At 36.7% G+C, this 24157-nt stretch overlaps 1 protein-coding gene across 8 annotated transcripts in view; it reads right to left on the reverse strand.

Annotated features, from left to right (window-relative positions):
- FIRRM (FIGNL1 interacting regulator of recombination and mitosis) overlaps nt 1-24157 on the reverse strand; it is a 246035-nt gene that overhangs the window by 7447 nt on the left and 214431 nt on the right. For 5 of the 8 annotated variants that reach the window (XM_049715581.1, XM_033428046.2, XM_012532995.3 and 2 more), the window contains 11 exons: nt 23077-23215; nt 18198-18278; nt 16182-16246; nt 12764-12912; nt 12040-12169; nt 10744-10930; nt 9805-9887; nt 9398-9449; nt 7692-7781; nt 2819-3004; nt 922-1044 (listed from right to left, as the gene is read on the reverse strand). In XM_049715581.1, the coding sequence (XP_049571538.1) occupies nt 922-1044; nt 2819-3004; nt 7692-7781; nt 9398-9449; nt 9805-9887; nt 10744-10930; nt 12040-12169; nt 12764-12912; nt 16182-16246; nt 18198-18278; nt 23077-23097 (1167 nt within the window). In that variant the 5' untranslated portion in view covers nt 23098-23215. Of the gene's footprint in view, nt 1-921; nt 1045-2818; nt 3005-7691; nt 7782-9397; nt 9450-9804; nt 9888-10743; nt 10931-12039; nt 12170-12763; nt 12913-16181; nt 16247-18197; nt 18279-23076; nt 23216-24157 lie in introns of those variants that run through there. The other 3 variants (XM_033428048.2, XM_033428047.2, XR_007479551.1) reach the window with 2 other exon arrangements.

Here is a 24157-nt window from a genome sequence, read left to right on the forward strand (position 1 = left end):
TAGCCACATGCATTTACTTGCCCCTTCCACCTTTAAGCCACACCACTCTCCACTGCCCAAAAGATTTTATAAAAAGACCCTGGAATAACAAACAAGCTATACCAACCAAAGACAGAAGAAAACAATAGAAGAGATTTTTTTAAAAAATAGGATCAAACTGGTCTTGAAAATAGTTAGCTAGAACCTCACTTTCACTTCAGTAGGTTTTGGTTTTACTAATATAATTCTATCACACTTTTTCCTTTTTAAAAAAAAAAAAAATTATTTATTTTTGTCTGTGTTGGGTCTTCGTTTCTGTGCGAGGGCTTTTTCTCCAGTTGCGGCAAGCGGGGGCCACTCCTCATCGCGGTGCGCGGGCCTCTCACTTTCGTGGCCTCTCCCGTTGCGGAGCACAGGCTCCGGACGCGCAGGCTCAGCGGCCATGGCTCACGGGCCCAGGCGCTTCGCGGCATGTGGGATCTTCCCGGATCGGGGCACGAACCCATGTCCCCTGCATCGGCAGGCGGACTCTCAACCCCTGCGCCACCAGGAAAGCCCTATCACACTCTTAAATACAACTGGCTGAAAGAGTACCAGTAGGTATTTTAAGTTCTAATCACAAGTTCTACGAAGAACCTAAAGAAATTACATACAGGGCTTCCCTGGTGGTGCAGTGGTTGGGAGTCCGCCTACCGATGCAGGGGACACGGGTTCGTGCCCCGGTACGGGAGGATCCCACATGGGCCCGTGAGTCATGGCCGCTGAGCCTGCACGTCCGGAGCCTGTGCTCTGCAATGGGAGAGGCCACAACAGTGAGAGGCCTGCGTACCGCAAAATAAATAAATAAATTACATACATTTTACTCTACAGGGAAATTTCAGTATTATTCTTTTTTCAATATTTTATTTGTTTTTCAGGGAAATGATTAGTTGCTTTCCTTACCAGTTTAATGTTTAAAAGAGCCCAAAGCTGACTCCCAACTTCCTTAACTGCAGTTTGCTGTCCCATATCCAGAGCTTCACTAGCAGAATTACATACAGCAAGCAAAGCAGAGAGCACTGTGTTCTGAAGGGGAGAGACAGGGAAAGGACCTGAGTTTAGATACCAGTCTAAAGAAGCTGGAACCCAATTACCTGGAGGTTTTCAGTTACTTACAACTCTTCATAAAAACCCATGTAGAGTTATATTTCTAAGATCCAAAACCATCTCTTCAGCGATTTCTTTAATACATGTATATTTTGCTAAAACTAATTTTCCTTATACACAGAAACATTTGCTTCATTTTTCTAAATAAAGAAACTTTTTTTCCTTTTAGGTTGAAAATTTAACAAAATGTAAACACCATCATATTTTAATAAATAGGTTTGATACAAATGGCCAGTACGGTCAAGCTAATTTATAATCTTCATCAACTAAAAATTTTATATTTTTACATTATATACTTAGCAGTCTTTTAAAGTTACCAGATTATTGTTGCTGCTGTTTTATAAACTTTAAAATTTTTCAGCAACACTGCATTCAATAAACAAATATAGTACCTAAGTACACTATCTAGAATTTGAAACTAAAGACAATTTTCCCTGGATTCGCTCTTATCTATATATCACATCTCTCTCTGACTGGCCAGGAATGGGGTTGGTTTGGGCGTGGTAACAATCAGTAACCTTGCCTTTCATCCATTATACGTCAACAACCACACTTAATTTTATGTAATTACCATACAGCTTTTAATTTATGATTTACTTATTTCCTTTTACAAATAAGCATGTTAAGTGACCTGCTGAACTAAAGTTTTGGTCATAGAGCAAAAATCTGCTGAATTTTAGAAAATAGGTGCTTTTATTTTATCTAATACAAAAGACGTTTTGTCTTTACTATAGAAATCTGTGCACAATAACTGCAACATCTGAACAAGTTCACCTACTCCTAACTAGGTAATTAATACTTTTCCCAAAATAAAGGCACATAAAAATTTATATTCCCTTTCAATGTATGTAAATGTTTTAAATTATCTTGATGATTATGGTCAAGTGCCATTATGTAACAGAGTATCAGAACATTTACACTCATTATAGAAATATAAGTCCTGAGAAAACCCTGAACTCATAATTTAAAACTGCAAATAGGTCCTCATCCCCTTGAATGCCCTGTCTTCATCCTTGCTTGATTCTTCTCATCACAAACTGATATATAATATATGTTATGAATATATATATTTATTACTTCTCTGTCCACAGCTAAGCTAGAATGTAAGTCCATGAGAGCAGGAATTTTTGTTTGTTTTGTTCCCTGATATATTTCCAATGCCTAAAACAGAGCTTGACACATATGAGCATTCAAAATATGAATGAATGAATCAAAGAATTAGCAAATAAACACTTAACTACATGTACTATATTCAGTTTTTTAAATTGTATTTTTCTTTACTTACAGATGAATTTCTTTTTTATTCCATTATTTTAAGAGGGAGCATTCTAAATAGAAAGGTACATAAAAGCTCTGAAGAGGTTTGCATAAAATGAGGGTTGTACATCAAATAGAAGAATCATGTCTGCCTAATCCAGAGATAATGTCAGCAAAAATACTACAAATAAAGTATTTCATAATGTGTTTCATGTTGTTCCAATGTGTCTTGAGCTACAGACACTCTCCCCCGCTAACATTTACATCAATCAAGATAATAGTAGTTTCTCAAAGACTCGTACAATGTAGAAATCTGAACCTCTTGCTAGATTCTAACCTGAGGGCACAAACTGTCTGTCTTTTTAACAGTACATCCCCAGTAACCGAGCTTAATAAACAGCTACTGAATGAATCAAGGCCATCAAAATTATCTTACCAGAGACTCAAGTTCTCCCAACGTTCGACTGCTGCTTAGCCACTTCCTGCACTGTGCAGTGCCTGATCTGCTGACCTCAAGTGCAGTTTGTTTCCTAAGCTCAGCAGGTAATGCCTGAAAGGAAATATATTGCCACAGAAGCAGATTTTCTGCTTCTTTTGGGGAAAATTTCTGGATAAACTCCACCTGAAACAAATTGTTAAAGAAACAAAAGTAACATAAAACAGTCTAGTGAATGGATACACCAAAGCTAAGTATTAGCTTCCATATTTAATATTTTTTAAAAGTTCTTAACTGAATAGCAGTATCACAAGGTACCAGACCAAGGTAGCTTAAATGAACACACATTTTAGCCGTTATTCTTGTTGTTGCTGCATTTGTTTCCAAAATGAAAAACACAGGTTAAGTGGAGCACAATATAAATGCATTAAGAAATGTTAAATAATGTATTTCATTATTAGTCACATCAGCTATTTTACATGCTCCTACCCAATAATTCTATTTTTTCCTAAGAATTTGTATACTCATCACCTTGCACAGCTCAATCAAAAGTAATATTCCCAAATATGCCAATGAGATTGATTTAGCCAACTTTTGTGGCTTACTACTCAGCTGATTATCATAGAGAACTTAAAGAAGCAAAGGTCATAGGTTCAGTTTTCCAATGGGCTAGCCGCCAGCTCTGTTCTACTTTAGGCAACATATGAAACTCATTCACAAGTGTTCGGGATAGTATGGTTGGCAAATCCATTCTACCACTGAAATAATTCAAAGTGCTTGCCAGGTTAATAGGAAAACAGAACTGTTTTAAAACGTGTTGTCAACAGACTAGATAAAAATGGAAAACAAAAGTTCTAAAAAAAAAAGAGTTAAGATATTAAATTAGTTTCTGGTGGAAAAACAGCAAAAACTGGTACACTTACTAATTTAGGTATACTCTAACTAGGAATATTAATGTAATTTTTTTAGAAGAATAATTCAATTTACAATCCAAAATCTACTCGTTGAATGAAATTTTTCCTACATCAAAAATGAAAAAAAAACCTACTATATTAAATTTGACTGAGAAACTCTTCTACGTTATATATTTGAATGTTATTTTGTTTAGAGAAAATATTTAGCTGTCAAAACAAGGGAAAACTCATGTGGCTATCTTTTGGGATAGCTGATAAAGCCAGAAAAATGGATCCCTTCATGAGCTATGTGTCTATTATAATAAGCAGCTTTATTCATGAAACCAAACTGCACCAGGAAAGCCAAGAGAATTGTGCCAATTAATAAACACCTGTTCAAACAAGACCTTTCTTTATAATAATGAAGTCCAGTGAGTGACTGAGTTCCCTTCCCAAAATAGAACTATAAATAATAACATCCTGGACAATATTAAAGGGTAGGTGTTGCCAAGATTTGTTACATACAAAGACTGATTGATTGATTTACTATTCTGAGTTTGAAAACCTTGGCCTCAACACAATTTCCAAGATTTAAAACTGCGAGTGCTGACAGTTCACAAGGAATGAAGCATAAGGGGATGATGCGCAGAGCATTATGACTTCCCTCCTTAACACTAAGAGAAAAAATACACCAGTGGGCTTAAAATGCAAATATATAAAGTAATCTTTCCTTTACATAAATATGGTAGAACAACTAATGTGCTTAAATCAGGCATATTATATCCTTTCCCCTCAGGTAACCTCCTGGTACTTTTCCTTGTTCCTCTAAAACAGGAATATTGTTAATTTCACACACTAAAAGAACAATAGGATATGCAGTAATTACTCCCCATATTGAAACAGTGGATACATCTTAATCACCTTATATACTTGCATCCCCCCCCCAAATTATTATCTATCACAGACACCATACTTTTTAAAGTAAAACACTGCTATACTGAGATTAACTATTTTCATTTATGTTAATGCTGCATCATAGATCCAAAATCTGGGTTTTTATTTCACTATCTAAAAAGACACCATCTTGTATGCAAAAGAATAATTATTTCCAGCTATACTGCCTGCCTCTCCTTTTCCCCTAGCATGTGCTCTCTCACCTTTGCTCTCTATTCCTGCCCACTCCCTCCCAGTTCACCCTTCCTTTAGCATGAATCTCAAATGCCACCATCTCCAACAGCTTCACCATTCCTACCTGTTCCCACACCACACGTCCCCAGTAAACACCCAACAAAACCTGATTTGCACCTCAGTCTTGACACTCATCACGTACTACCTTTTATTATGAGTGTTTTTATAAATTTATAATTTCTACTAGGTTATATGTTCCTTGAGATGTCATGATATAGTGTAGTGGAGTCCAAGTTTTTTATTTTAAGCAACAAAACACTATTAAAAATTTGTGAGCAAGCTTTGTATGTCTAAATAAAAGCAGATTTCCTAGGGTAAAAGGGAGTAAGGAGGCCGAGTCAACAGCCCAGAAACAGAGGAGGCCCCTGAAGTAGCTGCATGAAGACTGAAAAGAATACTGGAGCTGTGGAAAGAGCACAGATCTGCGAGCAAGACAGATCTGATCGGAATCCCAGCTCAGTCATTTATTATGTTTGAGTTTGGGGTAGTTCTTTAATTTCCTTGAGTGATTATTTCTTCATCTGTAAAATGGACATAATATCATCATCTATCCCACAAGGCTGATGTAAGGACTAAAAGAATTGAAGTGCCTAGTACAAAGCCTGGTCCATATTTCAGTCTCAAAAAATACAGGTTTCCTCCCTGCCTACTTGAAGAAGAGGGATCAAGTCTTAAGAGAAAAGGAAAAAGAGCTGAGCATGACAGAAGAACTAACACTTGTTAAATGCTCACTTGATGTATAATATATATACATTCCCTATCTCCTCCGGTCTCACAACTGCCATCTGAGTAATAGTATTTCAATTTTAGGATTAACTAACTCTCCCAAGGACTCTCAGAACAGGGATTCAAATTCAGGTTTGTCCCTCAATTTTTAGTACAGTAACTTGACCACAGCAGGAAAAATCAGTATTTGATAACTGAAGGAAAAAATTAAAAGTAACCCCTCATTTATCTATAACTTACATATCTGATAGCTGCAATTATTTGGAAAAATTTAGAAAACTGAGAAGTATGTAAGAGATCTCTAAACATGGAGTTTATCTATAACAAAGCTTCTAGAACTCAGGGCTAATTCATTCTGAGTTGTATTATCCTAAAAATTAAAATTTCACAACCCTGGGAAAAGGATCTTATTCCCATTTTGTAAGTGAAAAAATTGAGGATCTCTTCCAGACCCCACTTCTTCAGGAAGGGCCTCCCAGTTAACAGGGCTTCTAGGAAGAACAGTGTACTGGAAACCAGGAGTAAGACATTTGATAGAGGAGAGAAAGGTATTAAAATTCTAAGAAATCTGGAGCAGACAACTCTTGAGGAGTTTGGGAGGGAAGAACAGCAACCCTAACATGTTTTCTAGAGGGCTGTGAGGTGGGCCTGGTATGCTTTTTGCCTTGGAGACACCGGTAAGGAAGAAAGCTAGGAGGTCAGTGTGGTTCCTCTGGTACCTGGCCAACCTCTCTCAGGCAGGAAAGCAGGCATGGGCTTGGGGTAAACACTCTAGTCAGAAGTAACTCCCAGCATTTATTGAGCATCCTCTAAGCCTGGTACTATTCTAAGTGTTTTGTATATATTATCACTAAGTCCTTACAACATTTTTCAAAATGGTTACACATATCTGTCACTTTGTAGACAGGGAAACAGTTTCAGATAGGATGACTTGCCAAGGCACCAAGGCCTGTAACCCCCTTCACTAACCCAGTGTTTCCCCAGCTTGTATCCATGTCAGAATCATGTAGGAATTTAATAATAACAATAACAATAACAACAAGTTAATGAGCCTCACCTCACAGCCACCACTCTATACCCACTCCATTCACAGGTTTAGGTTCCGGAACCTGTCTTTTTTAAAAAGCTCCCATAGGAGCTCCAAACTGACTAGTCCAAGGGACTATGCAAGGCTACACAGGTTCCTGTAACTGTACAATCTCCTCTGTCACAGCAGAGTTTGTTTTCCTCACAGTAGCAAACAACTAAGGCTCATCATACTTTGTTTTCCCCAAGAAGTTCAACTTATTTACTTAAAAAAAAAAGGTATCATTATCATTAAGAGCATAATTAATATTCTAGTTCTTCAAAATAAGTTAAAAGGGGCAGAGGATATAGAACCACTTCAAGTATCTTAAATTTATGAGAAACAAGGAGAAAGAAGACAGAATTACCAATAGAATGATTATCTGTAACTTGCAGCAAAGACATTAATAAGGACTCTCTCCTTGACCAAACTTAAGTCAGGCTTTTCTTAGCCCTCCTCTCAAGTAGCCTTTGACCTCCAGCTTGTGTCCATCTTTTTTGGGCCTGCATCATCCAAGTTTAGCAAGAATCCTGCTAAGTCAATTTAGAAAAAATCCCTCACCCTTGGTATCTGATCATCCTGGTCTGTGTTCAGCAAGAATCCTGTCAAGCCAGAATCACCCCTGACTCCTGATGCTGCTTCTTAGTAATTTTTATCCACTGACCCCCACCCTGCTCCTTGATTATAGATCCGCACTAGTTTATGCTGTATTCAGACATAAGCCCAGTTCTACACTGAAGTCTCTTTGCTCCTATTGCAACAGCTCCGAATAAAATCTGTTTTTATCACTTTAACTACTGTATAGCTCTGGCTTTTCTTTAACATCAAAATCTAAACACACCTAAAACCAATAACCAAAGCAATGAAGACATTAAAAATTTATGTTCAGATCATGTCAGCATTTAAATGTAGAACAAATGGGGGTCAAAAAGCCTTCCAAAGTATCTGGATCCAATTCTCCTCAGGTGCTCAAAGACAGTGACGCAGATGGTATCCTTGCCTGCTGGGGTGGGGTCATGAAGAAGAAGAGGCGCCTCAATAGTACTGATAGGCTGGTGAGCTGATGACATTCTCCAGGGCAAGATTTTATCTGGGAAAGGCAGGAGAGAGAGGAGAGATTGACTGACTTAAACTCATAGCTTTTACAAGCTTTTATATGCCAAAATATTAACAGCAGCTCTTTCTGGGAAATAACCTGGGTAATTTTAATTTTTAACTTGGAGCTTTTCTTTATTTAATTTTTTCCCTTCCATGAACCTAGATTACTTTTATAATGAGAAAACAATTTTGGTATTACTTAAAAACAATACTTTGGAATTTCTATTTCTAATTACCATTTTGATTATAACTTGATATGTTAATTCCCCTGCTCAAAGATAATTCATGGAATTGTTTTAGATCTAAGCACAGAAGTGCAGAGGTAAATCTCTATAAGATGGAAGCTTCATTAAAAGATTTTATAAATTCCTATCATAATGTACTAGGAGAGCTTTTATTTAAAGTAGATACAATACACAAAACATAAAAATCACTCTTTGTTTTGTGCAAGATGTGTTGTGGATTTAGTAAAGTAGGTAAGTGCTCCAGACCATTAGCCATGGAGATACAGATGTCAGGCTGTCTGGTTATCATACACCTCACTGGATTTAGTCTACAATATCCTTATGAGGTAAACCAAGAAATATATGACACAATGACTCTACTAAAAGACAAAAGACACATGGACCCACATAAGATCTTTATCAAAGGCCAGGGACAAAAAAAAACAAACAGGTCATGACCATCTTATACGGAACATAAACATCTTGGAATTTAAAAGCAAAAAAAGACCAACATTGAAAAGATTAACATAAGTTGTCATTAAACAATTTTCTCTTTGTATCCATTCACAAAGCATCACTTCTTTTTTTTTTTAAATTTTTACTGGAGTATAGTTGCTTTACATTGTTGTGTTAGTTTCTACTGTACAGCAAAGTGATTCAGCTATACGTATACGTATATCCTGTCTTTTTTGGATTTCCTTCCCATTTAGGTCACCACAAAGCACTGAGTAGGGTTCCCTGTGCTATACAGTAGGTTCTCATTAGTTATCTATTTTAAACATAGTATCAAGTGTATATATGTCAATCCCCATCTCCTAATTCATCCCACTGCCCCCTTCCCCCTGCCCCTTGGTATCCATATGTTTGTTCTCTACGTCTGTGCTTTTACTTCTGCACAAAGCATTACTTCTTTTCCCAAAAGGCATCGATCACTATCACATTTAGTCCCTCTCAGAAAGAAACACAACAAAATCAAGAGTCAGACTGTCTAAGTTATTTCAGAGAGGGGGGTTGGGGGGGGGAGAGAGAGAGAGAGAGAAACGGGGGGAGGAGACAGTAAGAAGAACTCTTGGTCATCAACATTAAAGCTAACTCCTATTTTCTACTATACATTCAATTTAAAATTTATCCTCAATCAACCTAGTCTTTCTTTCCCAGAACAATCAATGAAGCTCCATAAAATTTTGAAAATATGAGACAATTTCCCCAGTGTTACTCTTTCTAGTATATCTTTCTCAAAGCATCAGCATTAATGAAGAGCAAAGAAACTGTTGAAACAATTTAGCTACCATCTATTTCTCCTTTTGATATTCACTTTAAGATATCATATCCCCAAAGGAAGTGCAAGGAAAGTGAGTGTTTTAGGCCTTATAATTCTACTCACCAGATGAGCCACTATGGCGACATGGTGGGCACAGAGTTCAGCAGTCCCATATCTGTGATTTAAAGAGAAAGCAATCTTCATACAATTATTTATACAATTATTCAGAAAAGCAAGAAGATGACTTCCATAAAGCACTAAATATTCTAAACTGCAGTTATTCCATGGCCAACGAATATCATAATATACAAAACTACCTAAGCAATAGGTTCTACTGACTTGAACCAAAGAAAGGAAAGAGGGAATTCAGTCTCTAATTTAGTGCTATGATATGAAATCAAACCATTTTGGGGGGCTGTTAAAGGATTATCAAGACAGAATTTTTCTATAAACTTACAAGTATAAAGTCATTTACTGTCAATCACTACTATAAATCAATCCAAACTCTAAAAAAAGTAAGTACGTTGTACCGAGCAAGGAAGCACCATGCGTCCATGGCTAGCAAAGAGGTGATCATATTAGCACTAAGCACAGCATTCAACAGAGCAGTGTCCTAATGAAAAACAAAAAGCTATGATAAATTATCATTAATATTACATTTCTCAAAATAAAACAACAAAATACTATCACAACCCAAAAAACAACAGATCCTCAGTAGGAAAGCTCTACTTTCTAGTATCTGAAAGAACCTATGTTGCCATTCCCTCAACATTTATTAAGCACTTACTACATGTTAAGCATTGTCCTAGGCTACAGAGATTCAAAAGTGGTTTTCAGTGTGGTAACTCAATCACAAGGCTCCACAGAAATTCTCTATGTAGGCTGAAATTTTTAAAACAATATATACAATACACACGCCTATACTTTTGTTTCTGCCTTAAACCATTCAAATACGATATTTAATATGTGCTGAATATTATCCATTGTATAATATCTTAAATGATACTGATCCTTAAGTAAATTCTAAGAATGTTTTTCCTAAAATTTTATCAACATCTTTTCTAATCCAATTACACTAAAAAAAAAAAAAATCCACATTAAGCCTAGGATCTATCTATAGGAGACTTGGTACTACATACCATTTACTTCTCCTTTTCTTTTTATGAAACTGAATTAGGTGAAATCCTACCCATTTTTCCTCTTCTCACACTGTCTTTCCATACCTTCCCACCCAAAATGTTTCCTCAAATATTTTAGCTAAATATTACATCTGAATACTATAGGACTCTAGGATTACCATTTCCTAGGAGCCAGCTGAATTAAAGGGTAAAATGTGCAACTGAGGGAATGACATTCAAAAATAAATACACATTTACTACCCCACACTTTCTTCTATATCTGAATCACAATTTCAATGAAAAGAAAGCAAAAGTGTAATCTCAGCTTAGCCCAGCCAGTAACAAACTTACCAGTTCAGGGAACAGTGAGGGATGAAGGGAAGCAATAAATGTACACAGATGAACACAAACATGCTGATATAAGGTGACAGCAACCTCAGTTTGCCCTTTACTCTTTACTTCCTGTAAATGAACAGGTAGAGACAGTTCACCAGAACACTGCTCAAAACTGGAGAAAATGGCTTTGAGTAGAGACACCCTGCAGGGAAATTGAGAACATTGAACCCAAGATTATTAACATTTAACAATTAGCAGGTGTAATAATATGACATACAGAGGTTTATCTTAGTTAGCAAAGCCAAATGTCTCAAGATGTATATATCAACAACAGTTTGCAATATGTGTGAATATGTATCCGTAAAAATAAAATACAGTTAGAGAAATCCCTTAAAGGAGAAGAATTTTCATATATATCTTTTATCATTTACCAAGTGTTTATCATAATACAGAACTATACAAAGTCTAAGACAAAATTCATCAAGGAACTTGAAACTTAAATAGCTAAGCTAGGTATCATATATAAAATAGAAACTAGGTATTATCATTCAGATAGGGAGGGGTTATTTTAAGATTTAAATGATTTAAGAATTCTTCATAGAGGATTTAGATAACAAATTAAAAATAGGCAAACTATAATAGGTAAAGAAGACAAAGCCTGAGTATAAGGTAGACAGGAATCACCAGTCTGACAGGAGCAAGGTATATGTATAGAAAATGAGTGACATGATAAGGAGCAAAAGTAGATGATGAAAACAGAATGGGTGGGTTTTAAATGCAAAGCTGGGGAGCTGGGATATTATGCTTTAGTTACTGAGCAAGAGAATAGGAAGCTCAGAGCTGGGGTGTAAGGAGACTACCTGGTAGTGGTACACAGGATGCCACTAAAGGATAGGATAAAAAACTAGAGTACAACAATAACCCAGGACGTAAGAAACTAGAGCCTGGTGTTGGCAAGGAAGAGGAATACAAGTGAAATTTCCCAGGAAATAACTTATAGTATCTAAGCACTCTATTTAACAGAGCTCATTTTTAAATGTTACTAACTACATCTAGTCTGCTACACTGAATGTTTATAACACTATTAGCAATACCTTCTAAAAGAGTGAACAAAATTAAATTATTTTCCGTGCCTATCATAGATTTATGTATTTTATATTTTCATTAAGTAGCAATATGCATGAGGTCTACACAGTAACTATTAATTAGAATATGTGACATAACAAAGAACTTAATTTCAAGGTCACTGCAAACAAATAGGGCATTCTAAACCATCGTAATGTGATTGGATATCAACAACACATTTACCACCTGGTTGTAGCTTCTGAGACCTGGGTCTCTGTGCACCACAGGGTCTGCACGTCCTCAGGCTGAGAGGGCAGCTCATCCATGATGACAACCAGCAGTAGACACTGTGGAAACTGTAGTTCACATGGCAGCTCTGAAGGTGGTAAAATTAAGTTACAACAAATTAGTAAACACATACTCTACATACTTTCAGCAGAAATCTGATTGTGATATATAAAAAAATTAGAGGCATAATTTTTAAAAAGCAGAACTATGTTCCAAGAAAAAAAAGTAGAAGTAATTTTAAATAAAATTTTTAAAACTTAAAAAAAGGATGACTGGGACTTCCCTGGTGGTGCAGTGGTTAAGAATCCTCCTGCCAATGCAGGGGACACGGGCTCGAGCCCTGGTCCGGGAAGACCCCACATGCCGTGGAGCAACTAAGCCTGTGCACCACAACTACTGAGCCTGTGCTCTAGAGCTCGTGAGCCACAACTACTGAGCCCATGTGCCACAACTACTGAAGCCTGTGCATCCTAGAACCCGTGAGAAACCTGCACACCGCAATGAAGAGTAGACCCCGCTCAACGCAACTAGAGAAAGCCTGTGCACAGCAATGAAGACACAATGCAGCCAAAAGTTAAATAAATAAAGAAACAGGATAACTGCATAAGAGAAGACTACCCTGTCTCTAACATGTAATAATTAATAAGAGATGATTTAACACTAAATCTGTTTTGAAATTTACCCAATTCACTGTCCAAAACCACTTCCACGAAAGGTTGGAATTTGAGAAGCTGACTGACAAGTGGATCCAGTGTGACCAGGAAAGCACCTGCTATTTCCTCCTGTTGTGCTTTAGAAATCCCAGCAGCATACAGGCTTGGAGGAAACTTACTGGGAAGGGAGGGAAAAAACTCATTCATTAATAACTATTTTCGAATTTTAGGTAGAGGTAAGTACTGATGTTCTTCCAGCAGTGAAAATATATTTAAAAATTAAGTAGCATGTGTTTCATAAAACAAAATTCAAAGTACTGAACTGATATCATAATTCTATGAAGAACCTCCGAACTAAATAACATGGCTATAATTCTATAAAATTAAAAGTTTATAATCTTAAAGAAAATGCTGGTATGGTTTTGATGCATTTTAATACATTGTTCACAATGATATTCTTAAAAAATACTGTAAAAATATGAATCAAATAACTAGTAAAACCATATGTAAAAAAGATATTTCTGATAAATTCTAGGGTAATTACTTCTATTGAAAGTTATTTTAAAATAGGTAAAATGCTGAATTTACTATGAATTTAATGCTCAGTTTCTCAGAAGCAAGAGTTTTATAAGAACAAACTGTATACTAACACTGAAGGGAGATGCAAAGAATTTCATGGAAAATGTCTCAGTAACTGAGGTTTAAACTAAACTTCGATCAAAACCTATGTGAGGGCTTCCCTGGTGGCGCAGTGGTTGAGAGTCTGCCTGCCGACGCTGGGGACGCGGGTTCGTGCCCCGGTCCGGGAAGATCCCACACGCCGTGGAGCGGCTGGGCCCGTGAGCCGTGGCCACTGAGCCTGTGCGTCCGGAACCTGTGCTCCGCAACGGGAGAAGCCACAGCAGTGAGAGGCCCGTGTACCGCAAAAAAAAAAAAAAAAAAAAACCTATGTGACATAAGATATGTATTCAGTATTTTTTGCCATGTTATTTTAACTATGGCAAACTTGATAGTACATGAGAAAACCCTATCTAGCAGGGGATGACAGCATTTAAAAGGAAGCAATTAATATAAACACTTGAGGCCTTTGTAGTGTGATGGAAGAAGCACCAGTCTGTCAATTACTAGTTATGTGACTTTGGTTCATTCATTCCACCTCTCTGAGCCTCACTTTCTTCACTTGTAACACTGATTCAGAGTTGTGAGGACTAAATTATAAGTGAAATTATAAGGTGAAAGACATATAAAATACAACAAAAGTAAGGAAACTCCACAGATTTGAACTACAGCTACTGAACATCAAAGCAAGTGTGTGTTTTTCAATCAAATGATACATTTTTAAATTAATTTATTTGACAAATGTTTATAAAGTACCTATGTATATGTCATGTACCTTTCTAGGAGCGTGTGATGTAGTAGTAAACAGAATATACAAAGTTAATGCCTTTACCTAGTGTATACTCTAATGAAGGGGAGAAGTTAACAAGTAAGTGAGTAAGTAAATACACAATATAGTAGATGTTAATAAGTGCTAAGGTGGACAGGAAATTCCATTGAATTTCTATTTGAAATTCTATTGAATTCTGTTTGAATGTGGGTCATTTGAGAGTTTGTGCAGAGAAGTCACATGATCTAATTTATGTTTTATCACTCACTTCGGCTACCGTATGGAGAACAGACCAGAGCAAGGCAAGGGTGGAAACAGAGACAGTAGATACGATGTTCTTTCGCAAAAATGCAGGCAAGAAAATAATAGTGGATGAGATTGAATGGTAGCCGTTTAAGTGGTGAGAAGTGGCTGGATTCTCTTTATATACAGGGCATATACATATTTATACTGAAGGTGATACTGACAGAATTTGCTGATGGACTAGATGAGGGGTATGAGAGCAAGACAAACATCAAAGATGACAGGAAGGTTTTTTGACCTGATCAATATGAAGAACCAAATTACCACTTAAACTGAAATGAGGAAGCAACAAGAGGAGCAGATTTTGGGGGTTGGGGAGTGGCGGATAGATGAAATGGGTTGGAATCAGGATTTTGGTTTGCGTCAATTTAAGTACACATGTCCTGATTGGCAGTTAGACATTAAAGAGGAGAGACATAAATTTAAAGTCTTGAGACTAAATGACCATAGAGGAGAGGAGAGGCCTGAAGACAGAGTGCTGGGCACACCCAACTTAAAGTAGCTGGAGAGATGAGGAGGAACCTGCTGAGGAGAGGTGTCTTGGAAGCCAACAGAAGAAAGAGTCCAAATGAAAGGGTTAAGTGCTGCTGACAGGTTACATAAGATGAAGCCTAAAACTGCCCACTAGATGTAGCAACATGGAGTCACTGATGACCTTGACAAGAGCTGTTTTGATGAAGTAGTGGAATAGAAAGCCTGACGGGAGTAGCTTTGAAAAAGAAAGTAGAGACAGTGGTAAAGACAACTCTTTCTAAACACATGCAGAAAAATGGGAAGGTGTTTATTTGGAGGAGGATGTAGAGTCGAGAGATTTTGTTTTATATTGTTCTTATTAAGATGGGAAAAATAACAGCATGTTGGTATACTCATGAGAATGACTGAAAAAGCAGGGAAGACTGATGATACAAGTGGGAAAAGGAACAACTTCTAAAGTAAGGTCCCTGAGCATGTGAGAGAGGGTGAAATTCAATGAATGAATAGACGCTGGCCTTAGATAGGCACACAGACATTTCACTCATGGGACAAGCAAATATATGGGCCTAGATACAGATAGAATAGTCGATGTGTCAGAAGGAGAATATGGAAGCTCTCTTTCAATTGCTTCCACTTTTCTCAGGGACACACACAGTGAGGACATTAATTGACAATGAGAAATGGGGAGGTGGTGCTCTAGATTTAGGATGTTTGAAGAGGGAGAGGTATGAAAAGTTGTCTGGGAGACTAAATGGATTAAGGAAGTATAAGAGGGTTGCTGATGAATGAGCGGACAGAGTCTTTTAGTGTCAAATCAAGGGCTCTTCTGAGGTTACTATCAATTTTAGATGTCATTTAGCCCTCATCTAAATTATGACACCCTTTCTGTAACTCACTTTTTTTCTGGGATGGATTCAACTACTACTTGAATTAAATCTCATAGAAGTAAAATAAAAATTAAGAAAGATAAAAAACGGTATGCTGATACAAAATGTATGCACATATATATAACCTCTTTTTTTTTCCTTTGGTATTTATCATCATACCAATATTCATCACTTGGATATAAAGTACTAGTTAAGAATATAAAGATAAGTAAAACTCATACGGAACCTATTCCTTAAAAGCTTCCATCTCCATTAATTTTAAGCAAGCAGACAAAAATTCACTAAAACATTAAGAAAAAATTACTGTGATATTTTATTTTTAAATGACATACATTAATGTTTGCATGGCTCATATGGCTCTACTACATTTTAATGGTCATATAGCAGTCTTCTTACCTGTGTACCTGAAGATAAAGCTGGTGCAATGTACAGCAAGAATCAGACAGGAAAGGAAGAAATTCCTAAAAATAAAGGAACTCTATTCACTCTTTATACACAATGTGCTTTGCTAAAATAGATCCTCTCATCAAGGCATGCAAAATAAAATAAAATCCCAGATGTGCTACATAGGGAAAAAAATTTTCTTGGATGAGAATAAAAAAGGGGATGAGGCTAAAAGCACCTAAAATTCTTTACTGTTAAAACTATCAACGCAACCACAATTAGGAACTATCATTTACTGAATATCTCCAAATGCTCAGTAGACGTGTAGTGACTTTACGTACATTATTTTAGTCCTCTCAAAAATATTATGACATATTACTGCCCCCATTTTATAGGCTAGAAAGCTGAAGCTAAGGTATCAAGCAACCTGAGACACATAGCTAAAAACCAGTAGGGCGGGGATTCAAGTACAGTTGTGACTGCTCTATCCATTATGGCTATGCTATCTCTTAGAATGTCAAAGAAATAGTTTTAATTGTATTATATGATATAGAAAACAAGCTGATAGCTAATTATTTAAAAAATTTAAATTCCCCCGAAAGAAAAGGATTGATTTAAAAATGGAATAATTAGGCACAATTTTGCCTCCTAACAACTCCGGCAAATATCAGATGGGTAACTGCTCAACAAGTGCCACTGGCGCCAGGACCCTCCCACCCTGTACCTCTGCCACTGAAATACACACCCTGCGAGCTGTAGGGAACCCGGTGTTAGAGCAGCCAGCTACGGTAAGTGGTAGTGGCCCCGAAGGATGAACTCGGACAGCACACCAACAAGGATGGCAATGTGTCAGTAGTCAGTGAGCCTGCCATGGAATTCTCACTAATAAACAGTCATCAGAGATCCTTATCTTTTCCTCAGAAAGGAGGAAGACAAGGTCAAAAACAAATTCGACATGGACAATAGTTTTCTTCTTTTAGTTACAAATATTTATTACTATTGGTATTTCTTTCACTGGCTGCTGTAAGTATTCTCTCCTCTTCTTTCCAAATAATCTCCCTTGACAGCTTATCTATTCTATTCATATATCTTCAACAATCACTATGCTATCCTGATGAGTCCCAAATAGACAGGTCTTCTTAAAATTGTCATAAGTTTGAACATTTAAACTTCAACAACCTAATTTAGAAATATGGTAGAAATAATTTATAAACAGTATTTAAAGGCAAATTGAATTATCTTCTGAAAACTGATCTGGGCTTATAGAAATAATTTTGTTTATGCTTACAGAAATAAATTTTTCAGAAAACTGAATAAAACTAGTAACAATATGGACTTCCCTGATGGCGCAGTGGTTAAGAATCTGCCTGCCAATGCAGGGGACACAGGTTCAAGCCCTGGTCCAGAAAGATCCCACATGCTGCAGAGCAACTAAGCCTGTGCGCCTGTGCTCTACAGCCCACAAGCCACAACTACTGAGCCCGTGAGCTACAACTACTGAGCCCACGTGCCACAACTACTAAAGCCTGTGCACCCTAGAGCCCACGTGTCACAACTACTGAGCCCATGCGCCGCAACTACTGAAGCCTGAGTGCTCTAGGGCCTGTGTGACGCAACTACTGAGCCTGTGTGCTGCAACTGCTGAAGCCGATGTGCCTAGAGCCTGTGCTCCACAACAAGAGAAGCCACCGCAATGAGAAGCCCATGCACTGCAACAAAGAGTAGCCCCTGCTCGCCGCAACTAGAGGAAGCCCACGCGCAGCAATAAAGACCCAATGCAGCCAAAAATAATAAATAAATCTTCAAAAAAAATTAAAAAAAACAAATCAGTAACAATATGATGGTAGCAACTTAAATAACAGATGCTCAATATTTAACAATTAACAATATAAAACCAAAAACCCTACAAAATATACTCTTGACTAAATAACTTCAAAAGATTGTTTTGGGCAGGAATGATAAAAACAGGATAACTTACAATGTATTGTAGATTTCACATTCACTCATTATTAAAAAAATAAGCCTTACCTTAGTATAGTGCAAAAGGGAGTTGGCAAAGAAACGACACAATTTGAGTGTTTTCTGAAATAATTTGCAGTCAGTATTATCCTGTTCCAAAAAAAGGAAATAAGAAAGCGTAATGAATGGGAAAAGAATATGAAATTAGCTAAACTTGTAAATGAGACAATATTTTCTAAAAAGATCTCTTAATAAACAGAGTGTAAACATTTTCCATAAAAAAGTAATTCTTCTCTGAGTTGTTATAAGCAATACAAACACACACCAAATGATAAAATATGTCAAAAAATTAAACTCTACATCACTGAAAAGAAATCTTAATCTATAACAGCAAAAGAGGTGATCATTTTTGACTGATCTGAAAGTGAAAGAAACTTTTAATACCTTATTGTTCTTTGCTATATGGGGATCAGTAGATGGTCAAAAGAAAAAGGTCTTACAAATAAATAAAAGAATGAGATATAAAAGAAAACAGGTAAGACATGAGAAGGCAGTTCACAGAAAATATAAATTTCCAATAAACTAAAATTGAAAAATTCTAAATTACAACCTAATTACATATCTTTTGAAGGGGGAGGGGAGAAAACTATTTGATTAGCAAAGATTTAAGACTGATAATATCCCAGAGTTGAGGAAGTGGAGTAGCAAGCACTTTATTTTAACAGTCATGGGAGCATAAAATAATACACTCTTTGCATTATTATTAAAAGCTAGAGTGTTATAAATTCCTTGACCCAGTAGCAATCCCACTTTTGGAAATATATCCTATAGAAATACCAGCACAGGTATGCAATGCAATCTTTCTTATATAATGAAAATGGAAATAAATCCAGTATCCATCAGCTGGAGAATGGTTAAATAAATTCAAGGTATAAAATTGGATGATGAATACATAGAGATTCATTATTAAAAAAAAAAATTCAAGGTATATTCACAAAATGTAGTAGCATAGAGCTATTAAAAGGAATTGGGTAGATATACCTTCATGAATACAGAAAGCCCTAAGACAGATTAAGTAAAAACTCATGCTGCAAAACAATATGTATAATATCATCCTATTATTATTTTTAAATGTGTGTTATGTGTTAATATTTCCTCCCTAACCCTCCCAAAATAAATCGAAATCTTACCTGTGGTTCTCTGTAGCAGATTAAAGTAGGATTTCACTGTCCATGTTAGGTATTTGTGTAATGTGTGAGGGTTTTCTGAGCATGTATTACATTTGTAAGTTGATAAAACACTGGGTAATGCCAAGATATCTATGTGTATACAGGGGGTGTAGAGGACAGTGGAGTCACCCTACCTGGATTGAAATCCTGGCTTTACCACTACATCTGCATGATCGTGGGAAAGTTACCAAGCCTCTCTATGAGGGTGCAATGTGGCTTACACTAAGGTTACTGTGAGGTTTAAATAGTGTCTGACACTTAGGCAACTTAGCTTAATAAATATTGGTTGTCATGTCATCCAAATGTGTAATACACACTATACTCCAAAGAGCTTTAAATTAGTACCTTAAAATTAAGTCAAACAGATACATTATTATCTTTAATTTGGAGAATAATTTCAAATGAAATAACTTTATTAACTGTGTATGTTCAATCTCTTTACAAAAATATATCAAAACCTTAATTAAACCAATCAAAGTGGAATTGAATGATCCACTAATTGAGTATGACCCTTCATTTTTACCTTTTATAAAAATATTTGGAAATAGTCAATTTTCCTCAGCAAGAGTAAGTTAGGTGAAAATTCACCTCTTTGATAATTATGAACTCTCTCATACACTGCTATGGAAGTTTAAAAGGACAGAGATTAAAAATGAATCTAAGATACTTATAAGATACTCAATAAGAAATTTTATTCAGCTTAGATGTCACATCACAAGAAACTGTTATTGACTTCATGATTGGGTTCCTACCTTTACTTACATAGGCCAACCCGCAATTCTCCGAAGATCACACTAGTCTAATTACCTGCTTATACTATCTCCCAACCTAGACTATAAGTTATTGGAGGCAGAAAGATATGGCTGATTTAGTACCCAGCACATTTTCTGGCACACAGTAAGGACTCTGGAGATAGCTGGTAAATGAATTAAATGAATAAATGGTGACACACAACTTATCATATTCACCAATTTTAAATTTTTCTTTCTCATTCAAGAGGAAATTGTATAAGATTTGGTTGAAGACTCTGGTTTTACTTCATTACTAAATAGCATACCACTTAAATCTAGAGCTGATTTTCACATTTTCAAAAAGCAAGTGTACAACACAAATACTATCCCACCTTGATTTACTCAACTGTTTAAGTCAGAAAGTTTGCATCTCAATGCCAATAAAAAAGGGGGGGTGGGGATATAAACAAGGAAAACCATTTTTAATGTTTCAAAATATTGAGTATTCAGTCTTCCTTTCTTTAAATAAAACAAGAAAAATACCAATAAAATCTGAAGGTAGTGAGCAATGAATCTAAGTGTAGGCAATACATATAAAAATATGAGTTTATTTTCTGAATATAACTTTCAGTAAGCATTCTACGAACAAAAGTAGGAATTACAGTGCAAATTAAATTTATATCTAAGAGTGTTACAAATAAATTTCCCTATCTTTATAGAAAAACTAAATTATTTGTGGCTAAAAAGCTTGTTACAAAGTCTAATATAACAATCTCATTTTGAAACCACGTTCAAGACTTAAGAGAGAATAAATATCAATTTTAGAGGCTGTCACAGGTTGAACTGTGTCCCCTAAAAAGACAGGGTGAAGCCCTAACCCCCAGTACCTTTATTTGGAAGTAGGGACATTGTAGGCGCAATTAGTTCAGATGAGGTCATACTGGAGTAGGATGTGCCCTTAATCTAACATGACTGGTGTCCCTATTAGGAAGATGATAAGAAGAGACAGGGAGAGGACACCACGTGATGATGGTGGCGGAGACTGAAGTTATACAGCTGCAAGCCAAGGAATGCCAGTGACAGCAGAAACTAAGAAAGGCATGGAGCAGACTCTCCCCTAGAGCCTTCAAGAGAACAGGGCCCTGCTGACACATTTCAGACTTCTATCCTCTAGAAGTGTGAGCAAACAAATTTGCCACCTGATTTGTGGTAATTTGTTATAGCAGCCTCAGGAACCTAATTTAGGGACTGATACATCTACATGCTTCCATAAATAGCATATTACCTATGAAATCTAGAGGTTTTATTCTGATGTTTTTAAAAACAAGGTGAAAAAACTGCTTGGAAGAATTTAATGAAATAGTTTGATTCTTCAATAAATATCAATAGTGAACAGCAGAGGGCGATGCTAATCAAAATTTAGAGTTAAGAATGGAGAAACTACACAGACCTTCTCAAAGCTCCATTTCAGGCAATGGACAGTAAGTAGTGCTAGTTACATTTATCAGTACCAAATAAGTAAAGAAAAACAAGTAAGGCAAAACATGAAAATTTGCTTGGAAAGTTTACTATTTAAATTCTCTGATTTTCATATACAAGCAGTTTATATACACTGAACTTGTGTATTCAATACTTCATGTACAAATAGCTATCCTGGTCAGGTACCCTCGGGATCTCTCTTTCTTCTTCCATTATAGACTATACTGTGGCTTGGGCTTTCCCCATCTCACTCCTGTCCAGGAATCTCTGTCTAATCTTACTCTCCAAGTAACTCTAACTGGGGGATCTGTGGTGTCAAGATAAGCAAGATGGAAATTGGAAAAAGAGAAGGTTGAGGTTGAGGATACAGAGGTATAGGATAAAGGTGGATAGGGGAACATCCTTCCTGCCATTGACACAGGATACCCAACAAAATGCCTTCTCCTTTCGGGAAGGTGAGGGGAATCAGAAAGGGTATATGAAGGAAGCGGGGACAGAAAAGAAAAGGAAAAAAGGATGTAAGGGAAGGATAGATAAAGAGAAAAAGAAGAGAAGCAAGAAGGAAAGGGTGTGCCCCTTCCTAAAGTTACTCCTCACTCCCTCTTACCAACTTCAGGGCCCCTTTTCAAACTTCCACCCTCCTCTCGGGTTTGTCTTTCCAGATCATCCCTGCCCCATGAGTTGTGATCAGTGTTTAGGAACTGGATGAATCCTTACATGTCCACCCCCATAGCTGCTGGGCAGGGAAGAGCACAGGTACAGAGGAATACCCTGTATCAGTTTGCAGGTCTACAATAGGAAGGGATGTTACTGTTATTCTACGGAGAAATATTTAACTCATTTTCCCACTGAAATTATTGCTTATAACTGTGAGGTCCTGACTACTATTAATCCTATAATTTAGGACTATTACGAGTTAAACAAACTTTAAAGAGCTAGTGTGAGAACAGAAGGCACTATGTATAAACACTCTTATAGGAAAATATACTGCAATTCCCAATAAGCATATTAAAAATTTTTAGAATACAATCTGTTTTATAAAAGGGGTGCCAATTCAACACTATAACTTTTTGAAATCAATATAAATGTAAGTATACACCAAGTATACACACAGCTGTATACTGCATCTCTACAGGTTGTAATGGATTGGTGAAGAAAAGGTTGACTGTGGCTATATCATCAAGACGACCTTAAATAAATACAGGACTAAGGAATTAGATTTTTGTCCAAGGGTAGAAAAGATTCTGAGGAGAATGCCTTGACCAACCAGTGAGTATATAAAAAGGGAGGGACAGATAGACTATAGACGGAACGAAAGCACACAGGGGTCTAATGCAATGCTCTGAGTGAAAAGTAATTATGGGCTGTAAATAATCCCACAGATTGAAAACAAAAACAAAACAAATTAAAACCCTTTTAGGTAAACTGATCCATAGATCTAAATGAGATTTAGTAACTGCCAAAAGAAAAAGAGCTACAGTTCACAGTGTTGTTAGACCATATTTTTACCTGGGCATCTGATTGTGTCATCTGCTCAGCTAACTGTAAACAAGAACGGAAGGAGAAAAGAATGTCTTCGCACAAGCTAGTAATTATATCTTTGTGTTTCAGCTGACTCTTTATAACCAACTGGTGCTTAAGACTCTGCCTAAATGAATAAAAAGAAAAGAATATAATCACCACAAGTAACATATCAAGTAACTTAGGACCATAAAAATATGACTTGAAAGAACGTGTAAAAAATCAAAATGCATCATATATAACAGACACGGCATAATTAAGATGTACTGACGTTACCTCTGAAGCTGTCATGTTAGTTTGAGTAAGTTGATAATTTTTTATTTCTCCTTATAAAATATTAATTGAACTCTTACCTATATGCCAGACACTCTGTGAAGCCCTGGAGATAGAGGGGTGAATGAAAAGACACAATCTCTGCCCTGTCTGCATGGAATTTGTGGTCTAGCACAAAAGAGAACATTAAATAGTGTAAGAATAGTTAATTGATTACAGCTGTGATGAATGTTAAGCTGGAAGAGTCCAGGATGCTACAATAGAGAGATCTAATCTAACTGATTCTCAGGGTGAGGATGAAAAGAATGCTACCATCAAGACATAACACTTAAACTGAGAACTGAAAGATAAGCAGGAATTAGCAAGGTGTAGAGTACAAGAGAGAAGCATCCCAGGCAGAGGGAAAAGCTGTGAAAAGGCTCTGGGACAGGAGAGTTTGTTATGTTTGAGGAGCTGAGAACAGGGAGAGCGCAATGGAGATGGGCTGGTGAAGAAGGCGGGAGCCAGAGAGGATTAGGTTGTTACTCTTAGTAAACTGGGATGGATTTTAAGCAGTAGAGTGACATGATCTGATTTACATTTTTAGAAGATCAGTATGAATGCTGGATAGAAAATGAATCAGAGCGGGGCAAGACTGGAAGATATTCAATGGTGATGGCGATGGCGATGGCGGTGGCGGTGGCGGTGGTGTGGTGTGGTGTGGTGTGGTGTGGCTAATTCACTGGGCACTCACTGTGTGACTTGCAGAGTTGCAAGCATTTCACACTGATAAACTCAATTCTCACTATAACCCCAC

This window comes from Orcinus orca, chromosome 1 (genome assembly GCF_937001465.1).
Source record: "Orcinus orca chromosome 1, mOrcOrc1.1, whole genome shotgun sequence".
Classification (NCBI taxonomy): Eukaryota; Metazoa; Chordata; class Mammalia; order Artiodactyla; family Delphinidae; genus Orcinus; species Orcinus orca.